The sequence below is a fragment of the Lagopus muta genome, chromosome 5 (genome assembly GCF_023343835.1).
Source record: "Lagopus muta isolate bLagMut1 chromosome 5, bLagMut1 primary, whole genome shotgun sequence".
Classification (NCBI taxonomy): Eukaryota; Metazoa; Chordata; class Aves; order Galliformes; family Phasianidae; genus Lagopus; species Lagopus muta.
This window is the reverse complement of record NC_064437.1, coordinates 63,593,883-63,621,289: the sequence shown is the minus strand read 5'-3', so window position 1 is coordinate 63,621,289 and position 27,407 is coordinate 63,593,883. Positions and strand designations below refer to the sequence as shown.

Sequence of the window (27,407 nt, the reverse complement as noted above, 5' to 3'; positions counted from 1 at the left end):
CCCAAACTCTTTCCTTCCACATTGCCACCACCCAAAAGAGCAGCATGGAGCACATCAGGGTGCAGGCACACAACACAACAGTGTGCAGGCCATCTTTTTCTCCATTTCTGGGACCTCTACAGCGGTGGCACAGCCAACGCAACAAGGTGCACACTCTCACCTTCATCCCTGGATAGAAAATGCTTGCTTATCAGCATGGAGAGCAATCCGTTTCCATCTGCTACTGGATCATGACCAAGAGCAAGGAGCTCTCTGCATGTCACCTGCTACCTGGAACGTTGCATTTGCTGTCCCAAAGGATAAAAACATCCAAAGAGACTGCTTGCTTTGGGCTTTGCCTCCCTGCCGATCAAGGGAAACTTCCCACTCATCAACAAAGACAGGAATTAATCTATTTGGCCACGAAGACTTTTGTATTCACAGCCCAGTTGAAGTTTGCACTCTCTCTTTTGAAGAAACAACCAGATTATTAAAAGCAGAGTTGAGCCTCCAAAGGGCACTGTGCAGGGCAGGAATGCCCTGCTGAGTGAGGGTTTTGACGAGCAGACTCAAAGACATACACAATTTACTTCTGCCTTGCAGTGAGGAGTGGGCACAGAGCTCCCTGAGATAGAAAAGCAAGTAAACAGACTGACGTGAAGATCAAACCAAATAAGAGCATTATTTCAATTATTTCAGTAAAAGAAATACTGAACTTTTTTCTTTCTTTTCCTTGAAGGCATAATTCTGCTGCTGGTTTCACCATGGTGAGACCACGAAATATTTCCTCTACCTGGCCAAATATTCTTCTTACTCTGGTAGGTTAAGTTAACTTCTGAATTCCAGCTGAGATACCCTTTTTGAGTCTGACTGCTTATGCTATTTAACCTCACACATGTAATTGAGATCTGTGCATCTCAAAGGCCTTAAAGAAGTGCTCTGTTGGAACCGTGTATCCAGGCACTGGTTGTGGGCAAGCTGCATGACAATACTGATGGTCTGCGAAACATCAGCATGCAACATGCAAGAGCTCCCTGCAGAGAAGACAGTAATTTCAGAACCAAATAAACCAGATGCCCCTCTAAAATATATTACAAAACATAAAAATCTCCTCAGCCCTCTTTTTTACTTCCTTATTTATCACCAGAAAGAACTAACTTTGCTGATAGCATCATTTGTGAAAATCCATTTTGAATTTAACTAAGAGTATATTGGCAATAATTCTCAATTCAATTAGATCACAGGCATTTCTCAAACAAATGAGTTCTTCTTATTGATCACAGAACAATCAAATTATCCCTGAAAACTTGCTTCTGAAGAATATATACAAAGCAAATACAATGAGAGTAAGCTAAATATATATGCTATAAATAACAAGCACAAAGTCTACAAAAGCTCAGATTCTGCAAGCAAATTAGGCAGAAAGAAATAACAGAGATAGGTAGATAATTATTATAATTGAATTTACAATTTCCATTAGAAAGTAGGATAAATTTAGCACATGTTCATTTATATTATAAGCTACCAAGGAATATATTAAGTAGGACATTTAATGCTCATCAGGGCAACGTTTTGAGAAATTAGCACGACAAAACTTGCCAGGGTGGAATTGGTACACTCCAAGTGCCAATAGATGCTTTCTTTTACCCACTGCAGCCATAAATATCAGCACATTTTCCCTCTACCATGAATGCAGAACTCAGAAAGCCATTATTTGCCTCGTGAAGTTCATTGTGCCACGTTCCCACCTAGAAACCTTGAGATACAAAATGAAGTTTCCCTTGATTTCACATTTAATTAAGAACTGCTGTGCAGAGTTCACATTCATACTTCAGTTGTTAATTGTGAACCCTCCCCTTCCTAAAACATGCCTTTACTTTCTGACAGAGACTGCTAGCTCACGTTCAAACCTATTTCGGTCAGACTCCTTAGCTCACGTGTACCTCAGGGGAAACAGAAACCTTATGTAAAAGGCACATCTGCAACACAGAAACAAGCTGTTCCCAATGCTGAATCGCTCCCATTTGCTTGCTTTTTCTTCCAGTTACAGGGAAAGATTGGGCTTAAAAACATTTGTCTCCATTCTCCGACAGAAACTGAGAGCATTACACTACATGTCCTGAATGCCGTAAGAATCAATTAAGGAAGATGAAAATATGTATATATATATTGTACTGTGAAAAAGCAATGTACGATATATGAATGTGTCTTTTTTTTCTTTTCAATCAGAAAATATTGTTATAAAACCAATAAAGAAGATTTGAGTCTCACGGACAGTCCTTGCAGTGCTGTGAGAGAAGTTGCCTCCTGCCTAACACTTTTGCTTTGAAATCAAATGGCCATCACTATTGATGAGCTATGAAAAGCAACCGAAGACACTTTTACTTCGAAGGAATAAAAGACCTAATCGGGCCATAAGCACAAACAAGATGTAAATAGGCAACAGGGGGCTGTGCAAACACTTTCAAATACTGATTTCCAAACAGTTCCTTCAAGCTGACATCGCTGCATACAGCATGGAGCTGAGCCACCTGACAGCAGCAACATGCTTATTTAACATCTGCAATGGGAAGTAACACAGTGTAAGCTCTTGCAGGAATGACACTCCCATTCTAAAAGAAAGAGTAATAATGTGCTAGCTGAGAGAGAATCAACATTAACTCCGCTAATTTAAACTGAATTATAGACAGTTTAAGTTAATTGACTGTTTGACTCCGAGAGCAAACTTCTGTAGAAAATACCACAGGTAACAATGTAAAATGGCTGCTCACACTCTGCTGTCGTATTTCATCTTTTGCTGTTTCATTTGACCTTCAATCACTGCTGTAGCCCACCTGTGATGGAGAAAGCAACTCACAGAATCATAGAATGGCCTGGGTTGAAAAAGACCACAGTGCTCATCTGGTTTCAGCCCCCTGCTGTGTGCAGGGTTGCCAACCACCAGACCAGGCTGCCCAGAGCCACATCCAGCCTGGCCTTGAAAGCATCCAAGAGTCCCTCTGCAGACGGAGGCCCTGCCACCTGCTGAGCATCCCTTCCTTGGTGCACATCACTCACAGCAGGCTACATGGAACTGAAGCAGCCATGTGGGCTCCTCATGCTGCTTTGCTTGGCAGGACCCTGCCAGGACCCCCCCGCTGGGGACATGGGGCTCTGTGCCCCTGGTGTTAAAGCACGGGGAACACAATCCATACTCTGTGAAATCACACCTGTGTGTGTGGGGTCTGTTGGTACTGCAGACCATGTCAGCTAACATGATTTTGAAAAGCATTGTTTATTTATTCTAGTCCTTACACAGAAAGACTTCAAGAGTTATGAGCAATACTCCCAGAATTAGGTTCAGGATCCAGACTGAAACAATATATCTTAGTGAAGGCCTGGGCCCTGGGAGAGCTGTAAAGCAACGCACTGCCTATTGGCCAGCGTAAAACTGCAGCTTGATCCCAGGTAATGCTGATGGCAGAGATGTGGCCACCGCTGAACCAAAATCAAGGGTGCTGCTTAGGGACACATCACAGGCTCTGTGCCTCCAGGCAGACAGCAGAACAACACATTTTTCACTCAAAATCCTGTAACAAGCAGTGGCACTGCATTGATTTTGAGACTTATTACCAAGTGACTCCTGCCTTGGCAAGAGCTTAACCCATCACACTCCAGCCTATCCCACTGGAGGATGGGCACGAAATGGTCCTCATCTCCAGCAGCCAAAAGTAACCATCAGATGGCAAGTCAAAACTGACTTTTTCTTCTTTTGTGAGCGCATAAGATTATCTTGTAAGAAAAATAACTTTTGGGTATCCATGGGTATAGTCTGATATACTTCTATGCATCATCTTCTATCCACCACAATCTGACAGCAACAGAACAAGTGAGAATGGCCTTAAACTAAAAGAGGAGAGACTTCAGTTAAATGTTAGGGAGAAACTCTTTACTCAGAAGGCAGTGTGGCCCTGGAACAGGCTGCCTAGAGAAGTGTGGGTGCCCCATCCCTACAGGAGCTCAAGGCCAGGCTGGATGGATGGGCAGCCTGGATGGATGGGCAGCCTGATGTAGCTGTTGGGACTCACTCTGTGAGTCCGTGATTCATTCTATGACTCTGTGATCACAGAATGAGAGAATGGCTTGGGTTGGAAGGGACCTTAACAATCATCCAGTTTCAATCCCAGCAATGGGTCTCACACTAGAGCAAGTCACCCAAAGCTCCATCCAGACTGACCTTCAGCTCTGACGAGGATAGAGAATCCCGTGCTTCCATAGACAGCCCATCCCAGTGCCTTACCACCCTCATAGTCAAGAATTTATTCCTAAGATCAATTCTAAATCTAAATCATGGAAAGGCTTTGGTCCCAGTGTCTGTTACTTTCACTCTTTCCAACTTCTCCAAAGGAGAATGCTAGCAGCTGCCCTCCCACTGCGCTGGGTCCAATTCCTGGCCCACCTTTAACCAGCATTGGGATTCCCAGGTGGGACTCGAGTTGCCCTGCAGTCTGCACCAGCCCCTGCTGCCCTGAGCAATCAAGCAAGAGGGAAGCATTTAGGAAAGAAAGAGGGGACCTCTCAGAAAGCTGACGGCAACCTCCTGAGATTCACATCAATGAAGAAATGGTAACAAACGGTGAAGCATCTGCTTCCGAACTGCCTGATGCCCTCACAGCTTCAGCTGGTTTTCCAGCCTCAGCCTTTGTCCACACTGTGCTTAATGCTGTCACTGTCAGCCCCACTCAGCCTGTTTGGGTTCCCTCTGCACGCACCATTGCGACCCTCCTCACCACATCCTCCATCTACTGCTGGGCTGATGGAGGTCATCCTGTCAAACCACCAGCTGATGCTCAGTATGTGTTACAGCTGCTATTACAAATGGAAGAGCTGCTCTGTCTGTTTTCTTTGAGTTTCCCTTTTTGCTGTGAATACTAAGTAGGCAGTTGATTTATATGCAAGGGTATGGATGAACCCGTGAAGAATGAGAAGTGCCTAGAGGAATCCCTTGATGTAATAATAATCCTTGCAGGAGTTGCAGGCTTCTTTTTTATGTTCCCATGTATTATTAAGAACATTTTTAGCAGAACAAATGATACAGTGCAAGAAAATGTATATAAGGGTATCATAGTTAACAATGAATAATAGGACAATCTGATAATTATAATTAGATGATTACTGGGATAAAAGACTTAAATAGACTAAGCTAAGAGTAGACCCCAAATAATCCAAGATTACAATCTCAGGCATTAAGTGACACTCTTGCCTGAAGTTTCAAGTATTGATGCATTTATCAATGCACGTTTCAGTTCACTAAAGTGCTTTTTTTTTTGTTTCTCCTAATGGACTGCAAGGCATCTATGGCAAACCACGTAATAATTTCTTATGCAAAGAAAGAAATCCAATTCAAATGCTGCTGATATAATCTTATCTACCACTTTTTTTTTGGTTTGTTTTGTTTTTTACTAATTTTTCTTCACTGATAAAAATGAGTCTAGTTTTAAAGACCATCAGTTTACTGGGCAGAGAATCGTAACGTTATGGAGTACGTAGCTATATGAAACACAAGGCATTGAGAACTGCCCAGTGGGATTTAATCACAGCAGCTATAAGAATTTAGTCCTCTGGTCTTTCAAGTCCAGCACTACTTGTTTTCTTCATGTTCTTTACAGTTTCTGCCCTATAAGCTTGATGAAATAAACGTGCAGAGTAAAACAGACCTAGAAACTTCTTCTAAAATTAATTCTAGCACTATTACCTGTCCCTTTGTGACAAATGTGCTTTAGATTCATTTTCCAGACTTCGAAACTCTGTGTGAGCAGCACAACAGAATGGCATCTGCCAACAGTACTGCAAATATCTACCACTTCTTCACTGCACAAAAACCCTTCCAAATAGCCTTGCAAGAAAAGGAAAAGAACCCAGCCACTGGGATTTTATTTCCAATGTGTATTTTATCATCTCACTGTATCATCTTTCCGATTGAGAACTGAACTTAAGTTTACAACCCTGAGCTACTACCATGACCTGAAACCTACCAGTATATCCCACAAAACGTATATACCTCGAAATGGGTACTCCAAAACTCATAAAGGAAGTTTAACCAATCTGAAAGCTTATCTGAATTTCTTAAGTTTCTTCATGAAGATTGATTCCTCAGACAAAAATCCTGTACATTCCATAATTTTCCACTTAGAGGTCTGTACCCAGGTTAAGCAATAGGTGGACCCTGATAGAGAAGCCAGTGAAATGGGCACGAGGGAGAGCTTGGCATTATGCAAGAGAAGACAGAACTAGAGGGATAACACTGCTTACATTCCTGATGTCACTTCTATGCTTGTTTTTTCCCCATTTAGCCTGAAAATACTAAATTCCTGCTAGTACACAGAGTTTTAAACACGGAAAAAGCCAGACTTGTGTACTGTGATGCACTGTGACACTTTCTGTTACACAGAAAAGAGACTGGATTATTTCTAAAAGCTTCCAGGATGCAGGAAAACTACGTTGAGAAAGCATATTTTGTTCAGAAAGCTGAGAACCACACTCACGATGAAGAACGTTTCTGAGCTCTTTCCTCAAAGGGAGAGTGCATGTTTGCCTCTAGGAAACAAGTGGCAATTGAATGCTGACAAAACACAACTCCAAAAGGGAAAGACGTCAGGTACATATTTTATTTCCATCTCTGAGACAGGATTGAAAGGCTATAAAAACTAATATGCTGCTGAGACTATATCCTGTCAGTTTAAGCTCCCTTACCAACATATCTAAGGACATTTTGCTGAATCTTCTCTAGCAGAATGCACCCAACCTTGCTTCAAATCAGCCCCAATGAGCAACACTGCTCCTTCCTACTCCAGCTGTTTGCAGCTGCAGAAACTGTTGGCGCTGCTGACGTCTATCCACGGAGTTACACTTTGTGAGCTGATAGAAGAAAGAAAGCAAAGAGAATGGCAGAAAATCATTGTCTCTGTGACTCACCCTCTGATGAGCAGGGGGGGATGTTGTCGGACTGATCAAGTCTTGACTTTCCATGAGATTCCCATAGTCGGCCATGCTTCCTTTGAGAGGCAGAGGAGGAGGGATGTCAGCCAGGTCAGCACCAGACATGCCATTCAGCTCCAGATCTGCAAAAATCACCATTTAGTTAACTTCTCAATAACTGTGCAGACTCCAAAGATCCAACTACACCTATTCTTATAGCACTGATAAAAGGAAAATGAAGTTTTGGATGTCCTGTCCCTGGAGACTCTCAAGGCAAGGCTGAATCAGGCCCTGGGCAGTCTGATTTAGCTCTGGTGTCCCTGTTCATTGCAGGGAGTTGGACTAGGTGGCCTTCCAAGGTCTCTTCAACTCTATGGACTCTTGGATGGAGCCTTGGGCATCCTGGTCCAGTATTAAATGTGGAGGTTGGTGGCCCTGCATGTGGCAGGGAGGTTGGAGATTCATGATCCTTGAGGTCCCTTCCAACCCTGGCCATTCTGTGATTCTGTGATAATGCTGCACAGGCAACATCTTCCTCTGCTCTTTGTTGCCTCTACAATTATCTTCAGTTCGTGAAATTAGGGATTTCAAATGTAAAAAGAACAAGTGAACCAAGCGCCTTAAAAGGGGGATGTATGCAGTGTGGAGTCAGGTTGGGCTAATTTTTAGGGTACACTCAAAATACTTAAACAATTCCCTCTTTTTAACAAAAAATGACAACGCATTTCCATTCAGATGTCACACTAAAATATACATAACTTGGCAAATATAACTTTCTCAGCTGTAAGCTCTGCACTTACACATTTTATTTGAATTAACAACAGAAGTTTGGTAAGTGCAGTGAAAGAATAATTGAGCTAAGCTTTATTTACTTTCCAACAGTAAAATAAAAGCTTCTTGTTAACAAAATGCACAAATGAAAGCCTGTAATTAACTACATCTCTCTCAAAAAAATTCAAACTCCAGGTAACTATAATAAATGAGCAGTCATTAGTTGCTGAGTAAATAAACGCACGCAAGAAAAGGCACAGAGCATTTATTAGTACTGTTTGCTGGGTAGAAAATTCCCTTTTCTTAGCAGATAAATCCTAGCAGGTACGTGCTGCTGTAAAGGGGAACAGCCTGAGGGATGATAAAGTTTATTGAAGCCTGAGTGATACATATGTTCCTATGTAGAAATCCACCCACGGTGTATTCCAGGGTAATTCAGTCATTTGAACGCAGGCAAAACCCGCTGCGAGCTGAGAGAGATAAGAAACTTTATTTATTTTTTGGTCAATTAGGGCGAGCGTTTTCATTTGAGGGATGAAGAAAATATTATTCTTATTTTACTGGAATGATTTGTAAAACCACTGGAGGACGGTGGTATTCAGATATTTTTATCGCAAGATTTCTATCGATACCTTGTAAGAAGTGCCCTTTTATTATTCTCTAACACGGCTTCTCACCAAGACAATTTAACAGTAAGGCTGTATTGATTTGTCACTGAAAACTGTAATTTTCACCCTTCCTTTCACTCAGACTTTCACCACATCAGGAACAAGAATATTTTCCATCCTGGGACTTCAAACTTTCAGAGGTTTCTCCCACATCAGTGGTGTTCATCCTACATTTCTCATCTCTTTTTCCACTGCTTCTGTTTCTCATCCTTCTTTTCCTACACAGCTGATTTCTCCACTCCTCAGCCATTCCAGTATTAATAATACTTTCTTTTATACACATGCACCAGACTCTACTTTGACTCACTCACATCACCAGAACAGAACTGCATGACAACACAGCTTATTTCTATCGACATGTTGATGCTGCCAATGAACTTTCCCAATCACTTTGCATGCACTTCCCAGCCACGCTGTGTGTCAGATCACAGACTTTTAAGGACATACAGACATACACAGACATACACCTCACAGAAAAAAAGGCTCCTCGACTGTGCTATGTCTCATCTACAGCCCCACATGTATGTACATATGTACACACGTACTTCTTTGTGCTTTTTTCCCCCCGTGCCTTTTAGGATAGCACTGGGAGATGTTTCAAAAATGGCATTTTCTTTAGAGTTGTAACTTTACCAGAACCTCAGATTCTGGCTCACAGAGGGAATCTTTCCTTGGGCATGTACTGTAAACAAGTCATGTTTCTAGTCTCCCTGGGAGGAGACTGAACATCACCATAACCACATGCTGTTACCCACAGACCACTCTTCCATTCTGTTAGTAGCCAGATTTAACTGCTCTGAATAGTTCGTCTCGAAATCTCACACGATGCTATGGTGTCTGCTAACTTCATCTCTAGCAATGCATGAAGACTAATGGGTGCTACCAAGAGGATGTAAGACTAATTTTGTTAGGTGCTCAATCAACCCTTTCCTTCACAGGGCAAAATACTCTTCCAGATCTTTTCCATTTGGAAGACCCATGGAAAGACAAGTGAGCAATGCTTTCATAAGCTGCAGAGGAAATAACACTTTTTACTTGGGTAGGTAGTGATAAGACAAGGGGAGATGGTTTTAAGCTCAAGGAGAGTTTAGATTGGATATCAGGGGGAAATTCTTTACTATGAGAGTGGTGAGGTGCTGGAACAGCTGTCCAGAGAGGCTGTGTATGTCCCATCTCTGGAGGTGTTCAAGGCCAGGTTGGATGAAGCCCTGGGCAAACCAGTCTAGTGCCAGATCTAGAGCTGGTAGCCCTGCCTGTGGCAGGGGACTTGGAACTTGATGATCCTTGGTGTCTCTTCCAACCCAAGCCATTCTATGATTCTACGATCCTATGAAAATAAAAATAGTGTGAGGAGCTAACTTCTCACACAGTTTAATGAAATCCAGCAGTCACCTAGCCTACTGCAGGAAAAAAGCACTGAACACAAACATCACTATTTTTCACTGTTAAGCTTTAAGAGGTCTCTTTGCTCAAAACCTGTTAATTCTCCTTCTACAACTTCTTACCCATCCTTTCTGTTTTGCTCTCATCATTCAAGGCATTTCATCGGACTGCTACAGTCTGAATATTTATTCTTTACTGGACAATTGCCACTGAGAATCTCTTTGAGCTGGCAGGAGATCAGCTGCATGACTTCTTTTCATCTTAACCTAATGACCAAATTTTACACTCCATTCTCCTAAACTGCCTGCTAACAAGCAAGCAATATTACTTAGCAACCCATTAACTGCTTTTAGCCAATTTGTGCACCCAAGTAACTTTTTTATCCTGGGAATTCCACAGAATTTCATCGCTGTAACTCCTCAGGCAGCTATGGACAAGTCTCACGTACTCAGCAGTAACTAAACTTATTTTATGTAATGCATCTAAAACTCAAATAAATAGATGCAAACATTCTCAAACGCACACAAAAGTTCCAGATACTGTTTTAAAAAAAGAGATTAAGTTGGCTTTAATAAATTATGTATAAAAAGAAATGATCTCATCCCAAGAATTTTTATTTTTTTTTGCAGGAATGTATGTACTTTAATTGTCTGCATTTTCTGTTTTTAGTTTGCCAATAGTTTTATAGTTTTCAGCTATCAATGATAGAAAGAAAGGAGAACTATGCAAACGGCTGCTTGGGGTGTTTGGCTAAGCAAAGGTTGCACGGACTTCCATTTGCTTATTCCTCTTTCACAATATCTTTGTGACCAACAGTTTCAAATCATTTAAACAAAGCCAGGTGCCATTTAGAAGGCAGTTCTGTTGCTACAGGTGTGTGGAACAAACACATTCCCTGCTCACAGGACATCCATCCGCAATTGGCAACAAGAACTTTCCAAAACATTTCTTATTTAAGAGAAAAGGATTTAAGTGTCAGAAAAGCAAGTAAGACAAAATAATCTTCACTGAGTAAGAATCTTTTTCTTCTTTTCATCTATTCTCCTCTTTGCTAACATTTAGCCTGCTGCACTGGGATTTGGGTACGCATACCAAAAAGATAATTCATTTTTCACAGGCCAGCAAAAGAAAACTCTGAGACTCAGTTTTTGGAGAACAACACTATGAAAGCAATATGTGTTACATTACACTCAGATTTGCCACAGGGTTTCCTGAGTGTGGAAGCTAACGTATAATCTTTTACAGAAAACCTAAGTGATAGACGTCAATGTCAAACAAAACCCAAACCAAACATTAGAAAAGACCTTTATTTCTTTTGGCTTCCAGTTACTAAATAGTAAATAAATGCTCCTTAAAGGTACAATTATATCAGAAGGCTATTTTTCTGATTTTAATGCTATAAAATATCAAAAATCCAATATAGAATTGAGTTCAACACTGATTTCTGACAATTACTAAAGACACAAGTGATTTTTAATTATTATTTGAAAGTGAAAAGAAACATTATCAGTGCAATCATTTTTCTTTCATAAAATGCTTAAATAACTTTTGTTGGCAGCGAATGCAAGGAACAAGAGGGTAAGAGCTAAGCTGTCCTTGCTCCTGCCTGCTACGTTCCATGGTGATGGCAAAAAGAGTAACTGGAAGAACTCAGCCCCAGGCGCGATGCTCAATGTGATGCTCAGGAAACGCAATTCCCTAAGGGCAGTTATTGTGCAAGAAAATACTCCAGGAAAATAAAATTTAATGAAAGACTTACTGGACTGTATGCTGAAAGAGAGTTTTGTCCGTGGAGTTATGGGAGGTGGTGTCACTTGGGAGCTGCAAGGCGAAGGGGAGACGGAGAAACGCCTTTCGCTTGACATGACGTTGAGGACCTGGCTTTTTGGTCTCTGTGGTCTCAGCGGGCTGATCTGCAGAGGGACAAAAAATGAAAACCCCAATAGTTTCCCTGCAGCACGGCACACATACAGGCACGCACTTGCCAGTAACACCACAGCTCATCAGCGTTAGGCAGAAAGGAACACATAGCGTTACTGAGCAGCAGACTGTGATAGCTGCATTCGGCCACTGCTTCCTACACAGTAACACAGCAATGGAAACGTGCAATATTTCTGATTTAATGCAGTATTTTAGAGCTCCAAATGCTCTTCCCATCTCCCCAGGTATCATAATGAGGCTCAATGCATGCCCCTTCCTGGAGCCTGGCATATCTTTCTGAAGTAAAGATCCAACTCCCAGTATACTTGCTTGACATGTTACAGGTAAGTAAGCCTACATACTGACACACATGATCATTCACAATCTCTTCTTTCTCCTCACATGGCTCTACTTTCCATTAAAACCTCTCTCCCTAATAGTTTGCATGCACAGATTCTCCTGAGGAAGACATCATCCATCCAGAAGCAGTCTTTTTATTGTGCAGGTTTGTGCTTATATTTCATCCCCTGGAACATCCCTATTATTTCATTTCACAAACCATTTACATTTTCCCATCAGAAGCCCTAAAACGATACCTGTAGCCTTACCTCGTATTTTTATTACAGTGATTTCTTTTAATCCTGAGCTCTACTCTTTCCTACCCATCCACTGGCCCAGTATTTTCAGTTATCACAGTGAGGAAAGGAACACTTTTCAGGAGACCACAGAAAATGAAGCAGAAGCTTGAAGTTAAGGTGGGAAGTATGGCCAACCAAGTACGGTGCAGCATTAAGGCAAAATGGAAACTGCAGGCAGAAACTCATTCTTTTTGAATGATTTTGTCATTCCACCCATGACAACAGTGACGGAGAAGAACACTGCAGTACTTCTTTCTGTTTTCAGAAAACAAACCCTAGAAGGGCTAGCACAAAAGGCTGTCACTAGAACCCTTCTGAGAGAAGTGAGCAGAAACATGCAACTTTTATCATGAAGACCTCAAATCGACCTTTCAGAAGTTTCCTGATACTAAAATTCAACTCCCAAAGAATCCAAAGGTTTCTTTCAAGATCTTTTCAAGTGTATTTTTAGCAGAATGAATAAGCATGGTAATTGCTTTCTCAGAAGTATAAAATTATAGAAAAGCAACTTAGAAAAATGTACTAGCTACTCAGGAAACCTGCAATACAAGCATCAAGAAAAATAAAATATAATACAGCAAAACACAAAATCAAGTTTACAGGTTAACTTGCTTTATGTCTATGGTGAGGTGCTGCAACAGCTGCCCAGAGAGGCTGTGATGTCCTGTCCATCCCTGGAGGTGTTCAAGGCCAGGTTGGATGGGGCCCTGAGCAGCCTGGGCTGCTATGAAATGTGGAGGTTGGTGGCCCTGCATGTGGTGAGAGGTTGGAGCTTCATTATCCTTCCAACCCAAGCCATTCTGTGATTCTATGACACTTCTCTAAAATAAATTTTAACTTGTATGTGACTGACCAGCTTGGCTCTCCAAGGTTCACAGTTCCGCTAGGCAATACGAACTCATTGGAGACAACTAATCCCTAATGAACCCATTGCTATTTCTTTCTTTTCTTTTTATTTTCTTCAGTCTAACAAAAGCAAGATCAATGGTGAGCAATGTTAGATGTCACTAAATCAATAAAGGTATAGGCCATTATTCTGATTACAAACATAAGCTTTCAAGTGGTCTGTTAAATACCTGACTTCAGTGTTATATTTGCTATCAGCCCGCAGAATCAAAGAACTAACAAAGAGAATTTATGTTAAAGAAGTTCATGTGATACTTAAAAGAAGATATAAATCTCTAGAAAACTATAAAGACAGTACTGATGATCTTCACATACCAAAGGCGTTTAATTTATCTTCTGATAAGATCAGAGTACTACAAGATCTCTGTAATTAGGGTTTGGGTTTTGATCAGTCAAAAAATTCATTCCAAGTACAGAGAATTTGAAAAAAAGTATTTAAGCCACATGACTAGACAAAACGGCTCCAAATGCTGCTTTTTTAAGTACGAGCTCGATGAGGCAATTCTGCACAGTTGTATAATCTTCTTATGCTCTTCCTTGAAGATTCATTTAACTGCAAAAAAAATAGTTCCTACATAAGAAGGTCCACCGTAGTGATAGGAATACTCATGGCATCAGACAGCTCCATGCTGAAGAGAGCAGCTGATTGTTTTGATGAATTCCACATCCAAATCCACGACAGGTTCTCATTTATTCTGCTTCAGCTGTGTCAGTACTGAATGCAGTTTTCCAGGTGGATATGCATCCTTCAGCATCACCCCGAGCTATCTTACATCACCCATCACTTGATGATGGCAATGTTGGGTGACACGTGGGAAGAGCCCTGCTGAACTCAGCACATGGGGTGACTGCTGAGCCTCCTCCTCTGCTGCAGGAGAAATAAGGGTTTTGTGTGAGCTGGCGCTGAGAAATCCAGCTGGCTGGAATTCTTCTCCCCATGTGCAAGGGAACTGCACAAAGCACAGCTCACTGAAGTACAACAATGGGAAATTTGAGGTCTTACACATAAAAGGTAATGATATCCCCTCTATACTATTAATAGGGGACATCTCTCTCCTGAGTGCAATTTTAACAGCAGACAAATTTTATCTTTAAGCTACTTAACATTGCCTTTCAAAAATTCCTGAAGACAGCAATGGGAATTGTCCAATCACTGTAACTAATCTCAAAAGAGAGTTTCTTCTGTCTCCCACTCTAGAGAAAATGAGCCTCATTGACACCCATGAAAATTTGATGTGGTCATTTTGGAACCCTTCTCATCTGCAGATACTTAAAGAGTAACATGAACTCTGGTGCACATTATTGGTCTGTGGATTTCAAGAAACTCGAAGTGACTGTGAGTAACTAATTATGGCATCTAATTTCCCTTCATCTTTATAACCAGGGGAAAACTGCATACAGTCATGCACTGAAAATTCTTGACTAGAGAAGGAGAGGAAAACTCATATTGGACTTTGCCCATTTTTTTCCCTCAGATGACAAACTGGAGCGTGCCTAGAAGGGCTACCATGCTCCCCTTCCCAGTTTTTAAGATCTTCTCTGCCTCCAACAGACACCGGACCAGGAACACTGCATTCCTTTCCTTTCATGATGCTGAAGTTTAGTGATTACGAAGGTCCTTGTAACATTTGCAACATGGCCAATGAAGAGTTAAAATGAGTATGGATGCATACAGGAATATGAATTCTAAGAGGTAGGAGGGATAAGCTTCATTCACTGAAACTGGCAGTGAGTGGCAGTAGTTAGAAGATGTAAGAGGACAAGTGTCTGTGTGAAGCAAGGAGTCTTGCTCAGTGAGCCTTGTAAGATCCTTCCAACTCAGGATATTCTATGATCCTAAGTAAATGAATGTGCCCTTGGTGAACAGAGGCTGGTTACTTCCAGCTACCTTCTTGTCTTTCATGTGCTTGGAAATGGCTTCCAAGAGGGATGCTCTGTGGCACGGGTCTGAGATTTTTTCAGAGATGACAGTGATCTTGCAGTGACATCAGCTGGCTTTTTCACCATCCTTGGATGCCTCCCATCTGGTCTCTTGGATCTGTGCACATCCAACTGAACTGTTTCAAAATTAAACTTTCTTCTGTTGTGGCTTGAGATCTTCTCCCACAACCTCTGCATGTCTGTTCAGGGATCTGGGGGGAGCAAGTGCTCTGCTGCTGCAATCACAGAATGGCTTGGGTTGGAAGGGACATCAAGGATCATCAATCTCCAACCCCCCACCACAGGCAGGGCCAGCAACCTCCACATTTCATAGCAGCCCAGGCTGCCCAGGGCCCCATCCAACCTGGCTTTGAACACCTCCAGGGATGGACGGGGCATCACAGCCTCTCTGGGCAGCTGTTCCAGCACCTCAACGCTCTCATAGGAAAGAACTTCCTCCTGATATCCAACCTAAATCTTCCCTCCTTCAACTTAAAACCATTTCCCCTTGTCCTGCCATTATCTACCCTTGTAAAGAGCTGACTACCTGCTAATGTCCAGGTTTAGTCAAAATATGCTTACATCCAATGTGCCTAATATCTCCAGAGTAGAACTCATTGTGTCAAAAAGACTTATGGAAACTGATGCAAAATTTATTTGCTCTCTGAAAACAATACTCATCTGGCTGGCAATGCTAGCAGCAATACCCATTTAAACAAAAGGACCGATGCAGAATTTACAGAAGTCAATGGGAAAATTGTCACTGACTTCAAGGAGGTTTGGGTGGAAAGCCTATGGGATTCCACGGGTTTTTATGAAGTTCTGCTAAGCTAGTAGAGGGCCTATGGCCATATCAAACAGAATCAGACTGTAATCTTCTACGATGTCAAGAAATGTATCTGAGAGATGAGATCATCTCTGGATGAAAAAGCAAGAATAAACCCAGAAAATACAGGAGCTGACTGAGTTTATAAGCAACAATGAGCTACAAAAACCAAGCAGACAGACTCAGAGGATCCAGTATTCATGGGCAGCAAGAAAGCGTTCCCAAAGTCCAGTGTAAATAACAGAGCCCCCCAACGAAAGACTCTGAGGAATCAGAAGTTGGCTCTACAATCCACGTGCAAGTCTTTAAAAGAGCGTAACATTCATTTCTCGAGGGCACGTTTTAAACTACTGGCCTCCAAAGAGGTGTCCAGGCAGAGATCCGGAGGTTACGGGTAGCTCATGAAACCTCCGCTCCAGCTTAGAGCAGACTTGCTTTCCATTTCAGAACTGAAACTTCTAAAGTTACCTGAGCCTTCAGGACAGTTTCAGTGAATTAAATATACGCCAAGAAGAGAGGGCTTAAAAGAGATATGTCCTGTAGTTAATATACTTTACACAGCTACCGGTGGAACTGCTTACGATTTTCTGCTCAAAACAGCCTTTCAAGAGCACGAAATTCCATGCACGAAATGACCTTGTAACATTTCCACCAAAAACCATCTTGCAGTGGTTGGCTGAAATATGAGAAAACCCATCACAATCTGCTGGAAAACATAAATTCAAAAGGCTGCTAAGATGGTAGCATTATTTGACTTCAGACACACCTCCTTTCCTTTAACCAAATGATCATATGTAGCTTTTGGGAAGATTTTCATAAAGGATACCATGATTTTTTTTACTCTGTAAATAAACTCTGTATGCTTGATTCATTATCAAATACATTAACCACACAGCACATTCCATTAGAGTTATTTTTTGTTTAAACATTAAAACTAAATTAAAACTAGATTGCAAATATCAGCATTTTAACTTAAAACCAGAAAGAACACTGCTCAGTACTGGGCAAAGCATTATGTGTTCAAGTTACCGTTTCTGAGAGGATCACTGCTTCAGACTGCTGCAGAGAAATATCAGTAGACTTAAATTCTTTATCAAATATTTCCTGATGCTTGCTGTTTCTTTTCTCCTTCTTCTTTTCTTTCTTGTCTTTATCTAGGTCATCCTTGTCCAATTTATCTTGAGATCTGGAATGCATCTTCTTTGGCAGGAGGGGCTCAAGCACAAACCTAAGGAAAATTAGCAGCTTAGATCAATAAAACGCTCTTTACAAAAAGCCTCATTTTAATTTTCATAGTCCCAGCAGTCTCACTTTGGTTAAAGATGGTTCCCTAATCCAGTAAACCTCAGCTGAGAGAAAAGGTGTGGGCAGAAGGTCAGAACAATCAGAACCGCCTGCGTTTACAACGGACCGCAGAGCTGCTCCAGGACCAGTAACACCAATTTCCCTGCCCTGTGGTGTATCTCCTATTTTACAGGGACACAAACTCCTGAGTTCCTCTGTATGAGGCTTATATGAAAATGAGCTTCTAATTCAGCACAGCCATGGCATGCATGGTGGCACGGAGACCAGCACCGTGCAAGGAAGGGTGGAAAGACCACTCTCCCTACCCGAGCTCCTAGGGCAGTCTGCATGTTTACAAATAGCATCAAGGATTTATTTCACTTTTGTTTTTTTTTTTAAAGCATTTAAATTTAAATTAAATATAAATTAAAAAAAAAATCAAAATTTTTAAAAGTACAGATTTATTTAAAAGTAGGCAAGTCCTCAAATTCCTCCTAGGCATTTTGTTGTGGTTCTTAGAGATATTTTTATTCCCTAGAAGAAGGTTAACATTTGAGACACTGTTTTGCAGTGATGTAGTGAGAACATGCACAACACAAAAAGCTTTCTAATGCCCGTAACTCATCCAAATTACAGTCTGTTTTCATGGAAGAGCAAAAAGCATCACACCATTCACTGCACTGAAGTATGAAATATAGAGGTATAATTACAGAAACAATAACCATTCCTGTCTGTAATAAAAGACTGTTAGGATATATATTGACAGGAGAATGCACAGATAGACTCACCTACAGCACACACTGATGGGGATGAGATCATGGAATCATAGAACGGCCTGGGTTGAAAAGGAGCACAGTGCTCTTCCAGTTCCAACCCCCTGCTGTGTGCAGGGTCACCAACCAGCAGCCCAGGCTGCCCAGAGCCACATCCAGCCTGGCCTTAAATGCCTGCAGGGATGGGGCATCCACAGCCTCCTTGGGCAACCTGTGCCAGTGCCTCACCACCCTCTGACATTACAAAGAATCTCAATAGTGACTGTGCAGACAGGAGGAGCCAGGTTACTTTCTAAGGAATGGCTGCTCCACGCCTGCAGCCGTGTGCTCCAAGTGTGCAAAGACACGCAAGGCTGACATGCACTACCACCATCTCTGCAATCTCTACAGTACCAGACTTCTTCTCTTCAGAGAAAAAGAAAATCCTCAGGGGCTCCATGAATTTTTCAAGTAAAACTTTTTTTTTTAATAACTTTTATATTATAGTGAAAGAATATTTAAATCACACAGGAGCTCTTTTCAGCTAATTTTTTGCTCAGTAATTTAAAGGAAGCTTTCTTTTATCTCAACTTTTAAGGACTAGTTTCAGTAAAATACAAAGAGACATTCTGCTCTTAACTAGCTAAAATATTCTTAGCAAAAGCGTTTTAAAATTCATATTAACCAAACACAGTACTAAAGACACAACTCAGTTTAAAGTTACACCAACAGATTTTAAGAGCACGCCACAAATTATCACATCAGAAAAAATCTTAAGAACAACAACCAAGGAAACTTTAAAACTTTTTAAACTTGGTACTTACTAATTTATACCAGGAAAAACTTCCTTACAGAAAGGGTTGTTAAGCACTGGAATAGGCTCCCCAGGGAGGTGTTTGAGTCGCCATCCTTGGATGTGTTCAACAACTGTTTGGATGTGGTGCTCAGGGATGTGATTTAGTCTGTTAGTTAGGGTAGCATGGTTAGGTTGTGCTTGTACTCGATGATCTTTAAGGCCTTTTCCAGCCTGAGTGATTCTATAATTAATACTGGAGTAGCAGTTGGGGTGCCATGAAGGCACGCATGTGTGAAGGCCAACTGTGAAGTACTGGAGGCTTCACATTTCAGACAGCCTGCAGGGATGCTCTCTATATCACCTTCACTACAGTGACACCTAGCAGCAAATTATCCTGCACTGTGTTGCCCAAGGACAGCTTCGGTGGTGGTGTTGCTACAACTTTCAGTGCATTTTTTCCAGTTCCATTTGAAGGAAAAATGCTGAAAGCAGAACCTGTGGCAACAGCCTCCCGAACCACTGCTCTTGTAACCAAAATCATAGGAGCTGGAAAACTGCAAGCTTAGCTGTTAGGCAGAGTTTCCTTATCTCACAGCATCAAAGCACTCTAAAAAATACCTTCTGTCCCATTTTATAGAGAGAGAAAAGGAAGGGGAACAACTTACTCAGGGCTGCAAAGCACGTCAGTGGCAAAGCCTGGATGTGAGTGCAGGCATCCCAGCACAGTGCAGTTATTTTAGCCACCTGAACTGTGCAGCCAGGCTGTTCCTGCAGTGCTGGATTGCAGTGACAGCCACCCACTTGTGCCCCTGCCTTGAGGGCAGCTTGCAGGTTTACAAGAAGAATTGCCACTCTTCACACAGTGATTAATTGCTTCCCTTCTAGGCATTACTATTATTAGTACTATTAATTATTTGTACGCAGTGTATCAGTGACAAAAATGGGCCAGCATGCCGTGCTCGTACTGGAAGTACATGAGACCTTTCAAAACACTCAGGTGGGGTGGGACTCCCCTTTGCCCAGCTGGTGCTGTGAGTGCCTGCAACCGTGCTTCAGCAGTCCCACTTTGAGCAGTGGTTAAACCAAAGGTCTCTCTTTAAAGTAAGAGGTTTATTTATACGTAGAGCTGGGAGTTGTAAAACAGATACTGCGTCAACGTCTGCTTTGAGCTCTTGTTAAAAGGCTCTGAAATCTGGGCCAGCTGGGAGATGGTATAAAATACAAGTTGGGTGGGTGATAGGGGTAAGGCACTGTCAGCTCCATTTTTAGTTGCTTTTCTTAGCTCTACCTCCAGTCTAGGAAGAATGTATCTTGAAGACTGGGCCAACAGAAAGTAAGAAAGGCCACATGATTATAAACCCAATCAACTTTGGATTAGGACACCACATAACTCCTTCCAAGTGAGGAGTGACAAAGTACCCACAGAATTCTTATTGTCATCTGCATTTTAGAGCTCTTCCATTGTATTACTTACATCTGATGATTTTTCTTCTCCTGCTCGACTGATCAAGCAAATGAGCACTTCTTCATGTCTTCTAAGTGATGATCTTTGTCAGATATGTCCTCTCTACATGTATTACAGCTGCACAGCCCAGGGGCTCAGAGCAGGAGCTGAGCTGCACTGTGATCCATATGAGTTTTGCTCTTATGCACATATTGAGTGGACTCACTAGATCCTCAAAATCTCCTAACTGACATCTACTTAAGCTGGCATGGAGAAGCAAAAATTACAAAAGCAGCTTTCAGTGGAGAAAGAAAGATACAGGTAATGATTTCGAAGCGAAAAAGAGAAAGAGGCAGGAAGGGAAAGAATTGAAGATGAAGAACAGAAGAGGAAAAAATCATTTCCTTCTGAAATAAGAAAATAACATGCCCAGTAACACGGGATGGCAGGCATGCTGAAATTCCAGCAAGGCAACTTCCATAGCTGAATTAGTGAAAGTGCATTACTGGCTCTGCTGTCCTACGCTTATATAAACATGATTCACTGTGCATGTGTTACAGAGGGTAATGTAATGAGATCTGAACCTCGCTCTGTTTGCAGTTCATTCCCAATGTGTGCATAAACTGCTTGTAATCAAGGTAAGTATCATGTTGGTCCTTGGGCGCTGTACTTAATTTTACTTGATGCTTTTACTCTCTAGTCAGGTAATAACTTCCTCTGAAGGTGCACGAGGGGCACTGACATTTCTAGCACATCTCTGCAAGTTAGCAGCCCTTCAGGAGGCTTTTACAACACTGCTGCCTCGGTCAAATATTGAGTTTCTGGATTGTGAATATGCCTGGGGGGAGGAGGAGAGAAAAGGAAGTTCTGAAGCTGAGCGTAAAGCCCAGGAAGAAAACAGATTATTTCTTTTGAGGATGTGACTGCAAGACAGGGCTTATCAACAGAATTCCCAGTTCTCATGTGAAATATCTTGATAACTCTTGAAGTACAATCTTGCCATAAGCAGCTTTCCCTCTGGCAGCATGGGTGAGAAGAAATGACTGAGCAGGCAGCTAATCCCTTCCTTCTCCTGAGCCCCACCTGTTTACTGCTACAAGACTGGCTGAGCTCATCTCATCACTACTTTGCAAGCGATCGGTTCCAAACAATTACACTTGCAATAGTTCAAAACGAGAAAACTTATGTCCTGTTGTGCTGGTGATCTGGGTTGAATGCTTAGGGGGCTTTGTCTGAAAGAGTACCAGAAGCAGCATTACATTTATTTTTGTTTAAAAAAAAAAAAAAAAAAAGAATATATTTTGAGATAAACATTTCTATCTTATTCTGTTGGCGTTTTGCCTGTGGGGTGGTGACAATCCTAAGATTTGCACACCAAATCTTGCTTTACAAGACACAGCCCTGCATGGTGGCTCCTTACGCACCCATCTGAGCCCGGCCGAGAAGGAGTGCTGTCTGAGGAGATGGATGACACTGAGGCAACTGACAGCGGCCTTGAAGACGATGGCATCGTGAAAGACCTCACCATGGACCTTGGCCGACTGCCTCGTCTGTCATCTAGGCTGGAAGGCTACAACAAAGCAACATATGAGAGATGTGAGTTTACTTTTTAAGTCACGGTGTAGCTGACATCTGGCTGCAAAAGCAACGCAGAAAGGTTCAATGGTTTTATTTCCACGTTATGTTCATTACGCATTATGCTTAACAACGAGGAGATCAATCCTATAGAAAATGCTAGATGAAGTTTTCTTCTGTTTTTGTTTTTCAAAACTAAACAAAAAAAAAAACAAAACCAAAACCCAACCACACCGGTAAGAGGAGCTTTGAGTCAGGAGAGCCAGTTGACAGAGTGACATCCAGGTGAACAAGAAAATATATGGAAGGTTTATTTTTTTCATGCAGACAATTTCAGAGTTCTGAATATTTATACAAGCTTTGTTAGTCATTAATAACTGATATATGCATAAAATAATTGAACTCTTTCAGTCAACAAATACAAATCTCACGCTGTTTAATTACAGGTAGATTTTCTACCCTGTCAACTACTGGCAAATTGACATTGTACAGAGAAGACAGAAGCGATAAAGCTCCATCAATCCTGACAATTCTTACTGGTGGGCAGAGCGAAATGAGGAAGATAACACCACCTGTGTATGACTTTCCAGTCATCTGTCTGGTGATGTAAATGTGTATTGCTGAAGTGACTGACATGCAAGTGTCATTAATGTCAATTACTTCTGTTCTCCTAGGGAATAAATGATTATTTGATCTTTTCCTCTACCTAAGTGTATTAGGAAGAAGTGATCTAAAGGACTATTAATGGAGCAGCACGTAGAAGGACACTATGAAGGCTGGTAAGCTCCACATAATATCTCAGTTGTCCTATTACAAAAAAAGTCATTGCTATAGAAAAAATGAAATCAATCTCTGAAGGAGACATTGTCAGTTCTTCCAGTAGATGATAAAACTAAGTCCAGCAGTCTTCAGTGCACTGTTAGGACAGAGCTCTGCACTCAGACCTAGAGCAACTCTAACCATTTGCTTCTTGGGTCCTGTTTATTCAAACTGATTCATACAACAGCATGCAAACTGTGTGGCTTTTGACAGCATCGTCAATTACTTTCTCAATTAGGAAGCTGTATGCTGGCTTTCGGCCTTCTTTCTCTATGGGTTACACGCAAAAATGAAGCAACAAATCATTGGAAACACCACCAACTTCTATTCTCTGACTTAAAATGAAGCAGGAAACTGAAAATCACTTGATGGAATGGCAAAAGCATCAACTCCAGCACCACTATACCCTCAAGAGGAGCAGCTATCTATTGCCTGCATTTAGGGTAGTGCCAGGTGTGTGAAAATCCAAGATGCAGGCTGCACATCACTGCAGGTCTGTACGGCTCTGACATCTGGAAAGGAACTAAATCACAGAATGGCTGGGGTTGGAAGGGACTTCATGAATCTCCAACCTCCCTGCTGCAGGCAGGGCCACCAACCTCCACATTTAATACCAGCCCAGGCTGCCCAGGGCCCCATCCAACCTGGCCTTGAACACCTCCAGGGATGGACGGGGCATCACAGCCTCTCTGGGCAGCTGTTCCAGCACCTCACCACTCTCATTGTAAAGAACTTCCCCCTGACATCCAACCTAAATCATCCCTCCTTCAACTTGAAACCATTCCCCATGTCGTGCTGTTATCCACCCTTTCGAAGAGTTGATTCCCTCCTGTTTGTAGGCTCCCTTTAGGTACTGGATGGCTGCAATGAGGTCACCCACAGCTGCATCAACACTGCATTTTTAATCAGTGAAAACAGAGTAATTCAAAGTTGCCTACAGTGTAGAGAAACGCCCAATCTGTTTGAAGCATGATGCTGGCAGCTGACTTACCACAGCTCGGACACCATACTGCTTCTCAACTTTGTCCTTCAGCTGCCTGAAGCAAGCTTCCATCCGCTCATGGAATGGCCTCAGTGCCTCCGTCACCTTCTCACCATGAATGCGGATGCCCTCTGCCAGGAATGGGATCTGCAAAGCACAACACACAGCCCTTAGTGCACAGAGTCCTTCCCATTGATGGTACAGGCAAAAGTCCCGCATTTGTTTTACGAGGAGGGAAAGATCTTGTAGAACATCAGCAATAATGAGAGCCACTGTCTATGAAACACAACATAGTAAAAAAAAAAGTCTAAGAAGTATGTTGTATCTGGTTTCCTTTTCTCAATTGTTACCTGCAGTCCTTCAGAATTAATATACCCATATTCTGCCCCATCCTCATACAGCAAAGGAGCAGCTGAATTCACCTGGCAGCACAATATTCCTATCAGGCCACACTCACAACCCCAATACCTGCTGCACTTTCAAATGGCAAACTGATGAATGACGACTCGCACACTGGGTTATTAAAACCCCTCCTTTCCCAGGTTCAAAGAATATAAAACCTTGAAGGAAAAAATATTTGTGTGCTTTCTTTAGTAAATGCTCTTCTAAAGCTGCAAACGAGCAGCATCCCTGGACAAGTATATATTGCAGAGTAATATTTATTAATAAATTATATAGTTTTATATACTGAAAGCTACGTTTCCCCTTAGAAAAAAACATATTTGATTTTCTTTGGGAACAAAACAGGAGAGGAAAAATTAAATCAGACCTTTTTTGTAACTGAAAATAATCATTTATATGCAAGACTTCTGTCACAAAATACCCATGCCAACACAGGTTTATATAATTAGTTCATAGTGTGGAGGTGTAGCTGACCTTTTAAAATGTTTTAAGAGAGACATCTTCATTCCCACAGCAACCCAGATATACCATTAGAGTTCTCTATCTGCAGCTTATGAAAAATATTTCCTCTTCCAGGTCCGCTCCAGCCCACACAGTCCTCTGACTCTGACTTAGGCATCCTCTGCAGCAACCAAGCTAAGAGGCTGCTTCTTAATAATTCATAATTAAATCATGATACTGATTAAAAACAGACTTTTCTCGTAAGACTGAGCAGCAATCAGAACAAGTAGCTTTATCAGTAAGGAGAATAATAAAGACAGACAAACTACAGATGAACAAACTCAAGAAATGTTACCAAGATGGCTCTCTGCTTGGGCACCACTTAAACGGACACCATTCCTTTTCCTAAAATACACCCAAGAGAAGTCTCAGCACTGACAGCACTTTTCACTGCAGCCACTTTTATTGGTAGCTGCATGGACAGTCACTCCATAGAATTTAAGTTACAACCTGGAAAACTTCTCTGCTCATAATAAGTAAATGAATTTCAAGTCATTCAGCGTCACCATGTCCCATTCTGACCCTGCTGTTTTAAGAGGGTAAGTGGTCACGTTGTGCATTTATTTAAGGGAACCCACTGGCTTTTTGAATGGGGTCTGGTTTAGAAAATCAAATGGCCAAGATGAAGTCCAGATGGGGTGCGAGGCTCCGGCTCAGAGCTGATTCTTATGAGCATTAATGAGCTTGTCCTAGGGAACAGGCATCTCCGATTTAAAAAATGAAGGGATACGAAGCAGAGGATGTGGTTTTTGGCAGGGGAAAGGCCCAGCCAACAAAAAGCTGTGGGTGCAGCCAGAGTGAAGGTGGTAAGCAGGGCTGTGCCTCTGGTGTACAGCAGGCTGAGGAACACAAGCGCTGCTCAGGGAATGGGCACGGGGAGGCACCAAGTGCTCAGAAGCACTGAATTGCTCAAGTTGGAAAAGACCTTAAAGACCATCGAGTCCAACCACAACCTAACCATCCTACCCTCACTCTAACACAACCCACCACAAGCCTTGGCATGGAGGCTGAAAGGCACTGAGAAGAAAGGGGCTGTTACTCTGCAATGGAAGCAAACTTCCTCTGCTAGCTGCCAAATTCTTCCTCCTCATTTAAAACCACTGGCAAAGGGAAATCTTGTTACATATCACTGAACTTGAAAACCGCATGAACCTCTGCAGGATGCTGAGACAGAGGCAGGCTGCCATGCTGCTCGTCCTGTCCATTCATTTTCCTGCTGAGGAGTGAGTGGGGCTGCATTACTTTTTATGGCTTCATTTCATAACATCCTAGAGGGTAACCTGAGCTTTTGAGAGGGGAAGGAAGCAGCAAAGGTCGCATTAAGTAACTGGACTGGAAAACAAGGAGGCAAATAAGAGGGGAGACCAGCTCAAAATCACATTTCTGCCACCAGGCCCCATTTGTTAATTTGAAAATTGCACTGCATCTTAATATTAGTCCCCGATTTTATTCATTTTTAAATTTTTTTTTTTTTCCCTTTAAAATCTTGATCTGCTGTCAAAAACTATGAACAAGGTACATGCATTTTAATTAACAGCTTAAAATCTCTCATCATCTGAAATGGAATATAATCACATAATAGCCTAGGTTGAAAAGGACCACAATGCTCATCTACTTCCAACCCCCTGCTATGTGCAGGGTCACCAACCAGCAGACCAGGCTGCCCAGAGCCGCATCCAGCCTGGCCTTGAAACACAAAGTGTGTTTGCAAAGTTCAGGCTGTGAATGCTACCATTTTATTTTTTTGTTTTAGCAATGTAGAAGGAATATCAGATCTTTATGGCGTTGGTTTTTTATGCTGTAAATACAGCAGCTAAATGCCAAGTGACCAACATTAGTTATTCATTTCATTAACATAAGCAGCTTGAAATGATACTGTTACACAGGAACTAATTTTTCAAGGGAGAAAGGACTAAGATGGGTAAAAATGGACTTTGCTTTAGTAATGATATTTATACGAAAACACAGTGGAGAGAAACAATTATTTTAATTAAAATCATTACTGTGTAATTGAAATTTATGGGAATTGTAAGAGGACAGTGCACAAAATGCAAAGCACAACTGAGACAAAGGCAGGGGAAGGGACAGAAAAAATGAATTTAAACAGTCAGCTGATAATACAACTGTCAGACTATTTCATATACCCAGATTGATTTATAGAGCATAAAGAAAATCTCTGTGTGATTATAAAACTCCAAGAACCAACATTATTGAAAAATGAAAACTCATTTTGGCTTTCAATCACTGTCAAGCCATTGATGAAAACAAACCACTGCCTTCGTTTGGAATGTTTCCATAACAACTTGCTCATTACACCAGCTCCCCTCCCCGCTGCCATCAAGTTATCATGTGTTCTGAACACTGACATTATGTTGGAAATACATTTAAGCCTTAGGATACACTGAATGTATACAAGGCTCAGTGCTGACTTCCACTCAGAAATGACTGCACCTTTTCAGATAAATAAAACAGTTTCTTCTGATCACTTTGCTCCATCTTCCTGCCTCTTTTTTTTTCAGAGCACTGATGGGATATTATGTACTTAAAACCAGAGTCTAATTAAAAAAGCAGTATGATTAGGTTCGATATATATTTTCTAATTGTAATGCTATTTGAACACACATCACCAAAGTGAATCTGTGCCGGAATTCATTTGAAGTAGCTCTATCAGAGGCAAAGGGAGAGAGCTGACATGAAGTCAGTCTTCTGGGATCAAATTATTTTCCTCTATAGAACTTAAAGCTCCTCAAATCTGATCTTCTGTAAAAGCTCAGAGAAAAATGAATAAATAAATATCTTTTTTTCAGACCCAAAGAGTTGCTATTCAGTGATAGCTTTCTGGCCTCCAGAGGGTGTTTTCTCCTCTTTCTTTCTTTCCTTTTTA

General features: G+C 41.6%; 1 protein-coding gene across 3 annotated transcripts in view; it reads right to left on the bottom strand.

Moving 5' to 3' along the window:
* Positions 1 to 27,407, bottom strand: part of DOCK1 (dedicator of cytokinesis 1) — a 276,377-nt gene that overhangs the window by 4,079 nt on the left and 244,891 nt on the right. For all 3 annotated transcript variants that reach the window (XM_048946145.1, XM_048946146.1, XM_048946148.1), the window contains 5 exons: positions 23,630 to 23,767; positions 21,669 to 21,814; positions 16,998 to 17,196; positions 11,518 to 11,671; positions 6,934 to 7,079 (listed from right to left, as the gene is read on the bottom strand). In XM_048946145.1, the coding sequence (XP_048802102.1) occupies positions 6,934 to 7,079; positions 11,518 to 11,671; positions 16,998 to 17,196; positions 21,669 to 21,814; positions 23,630 to 23,767 (783 nt within the window). The remainder of the gene's footprint in view (positions 1 to 6,933; positions 7,080 to 11,517; positions 11,672 to 16,997; positions 17,197 to 21,668; positions 21,815 to 23,629; positions 23,768 to 27,407) is intronic.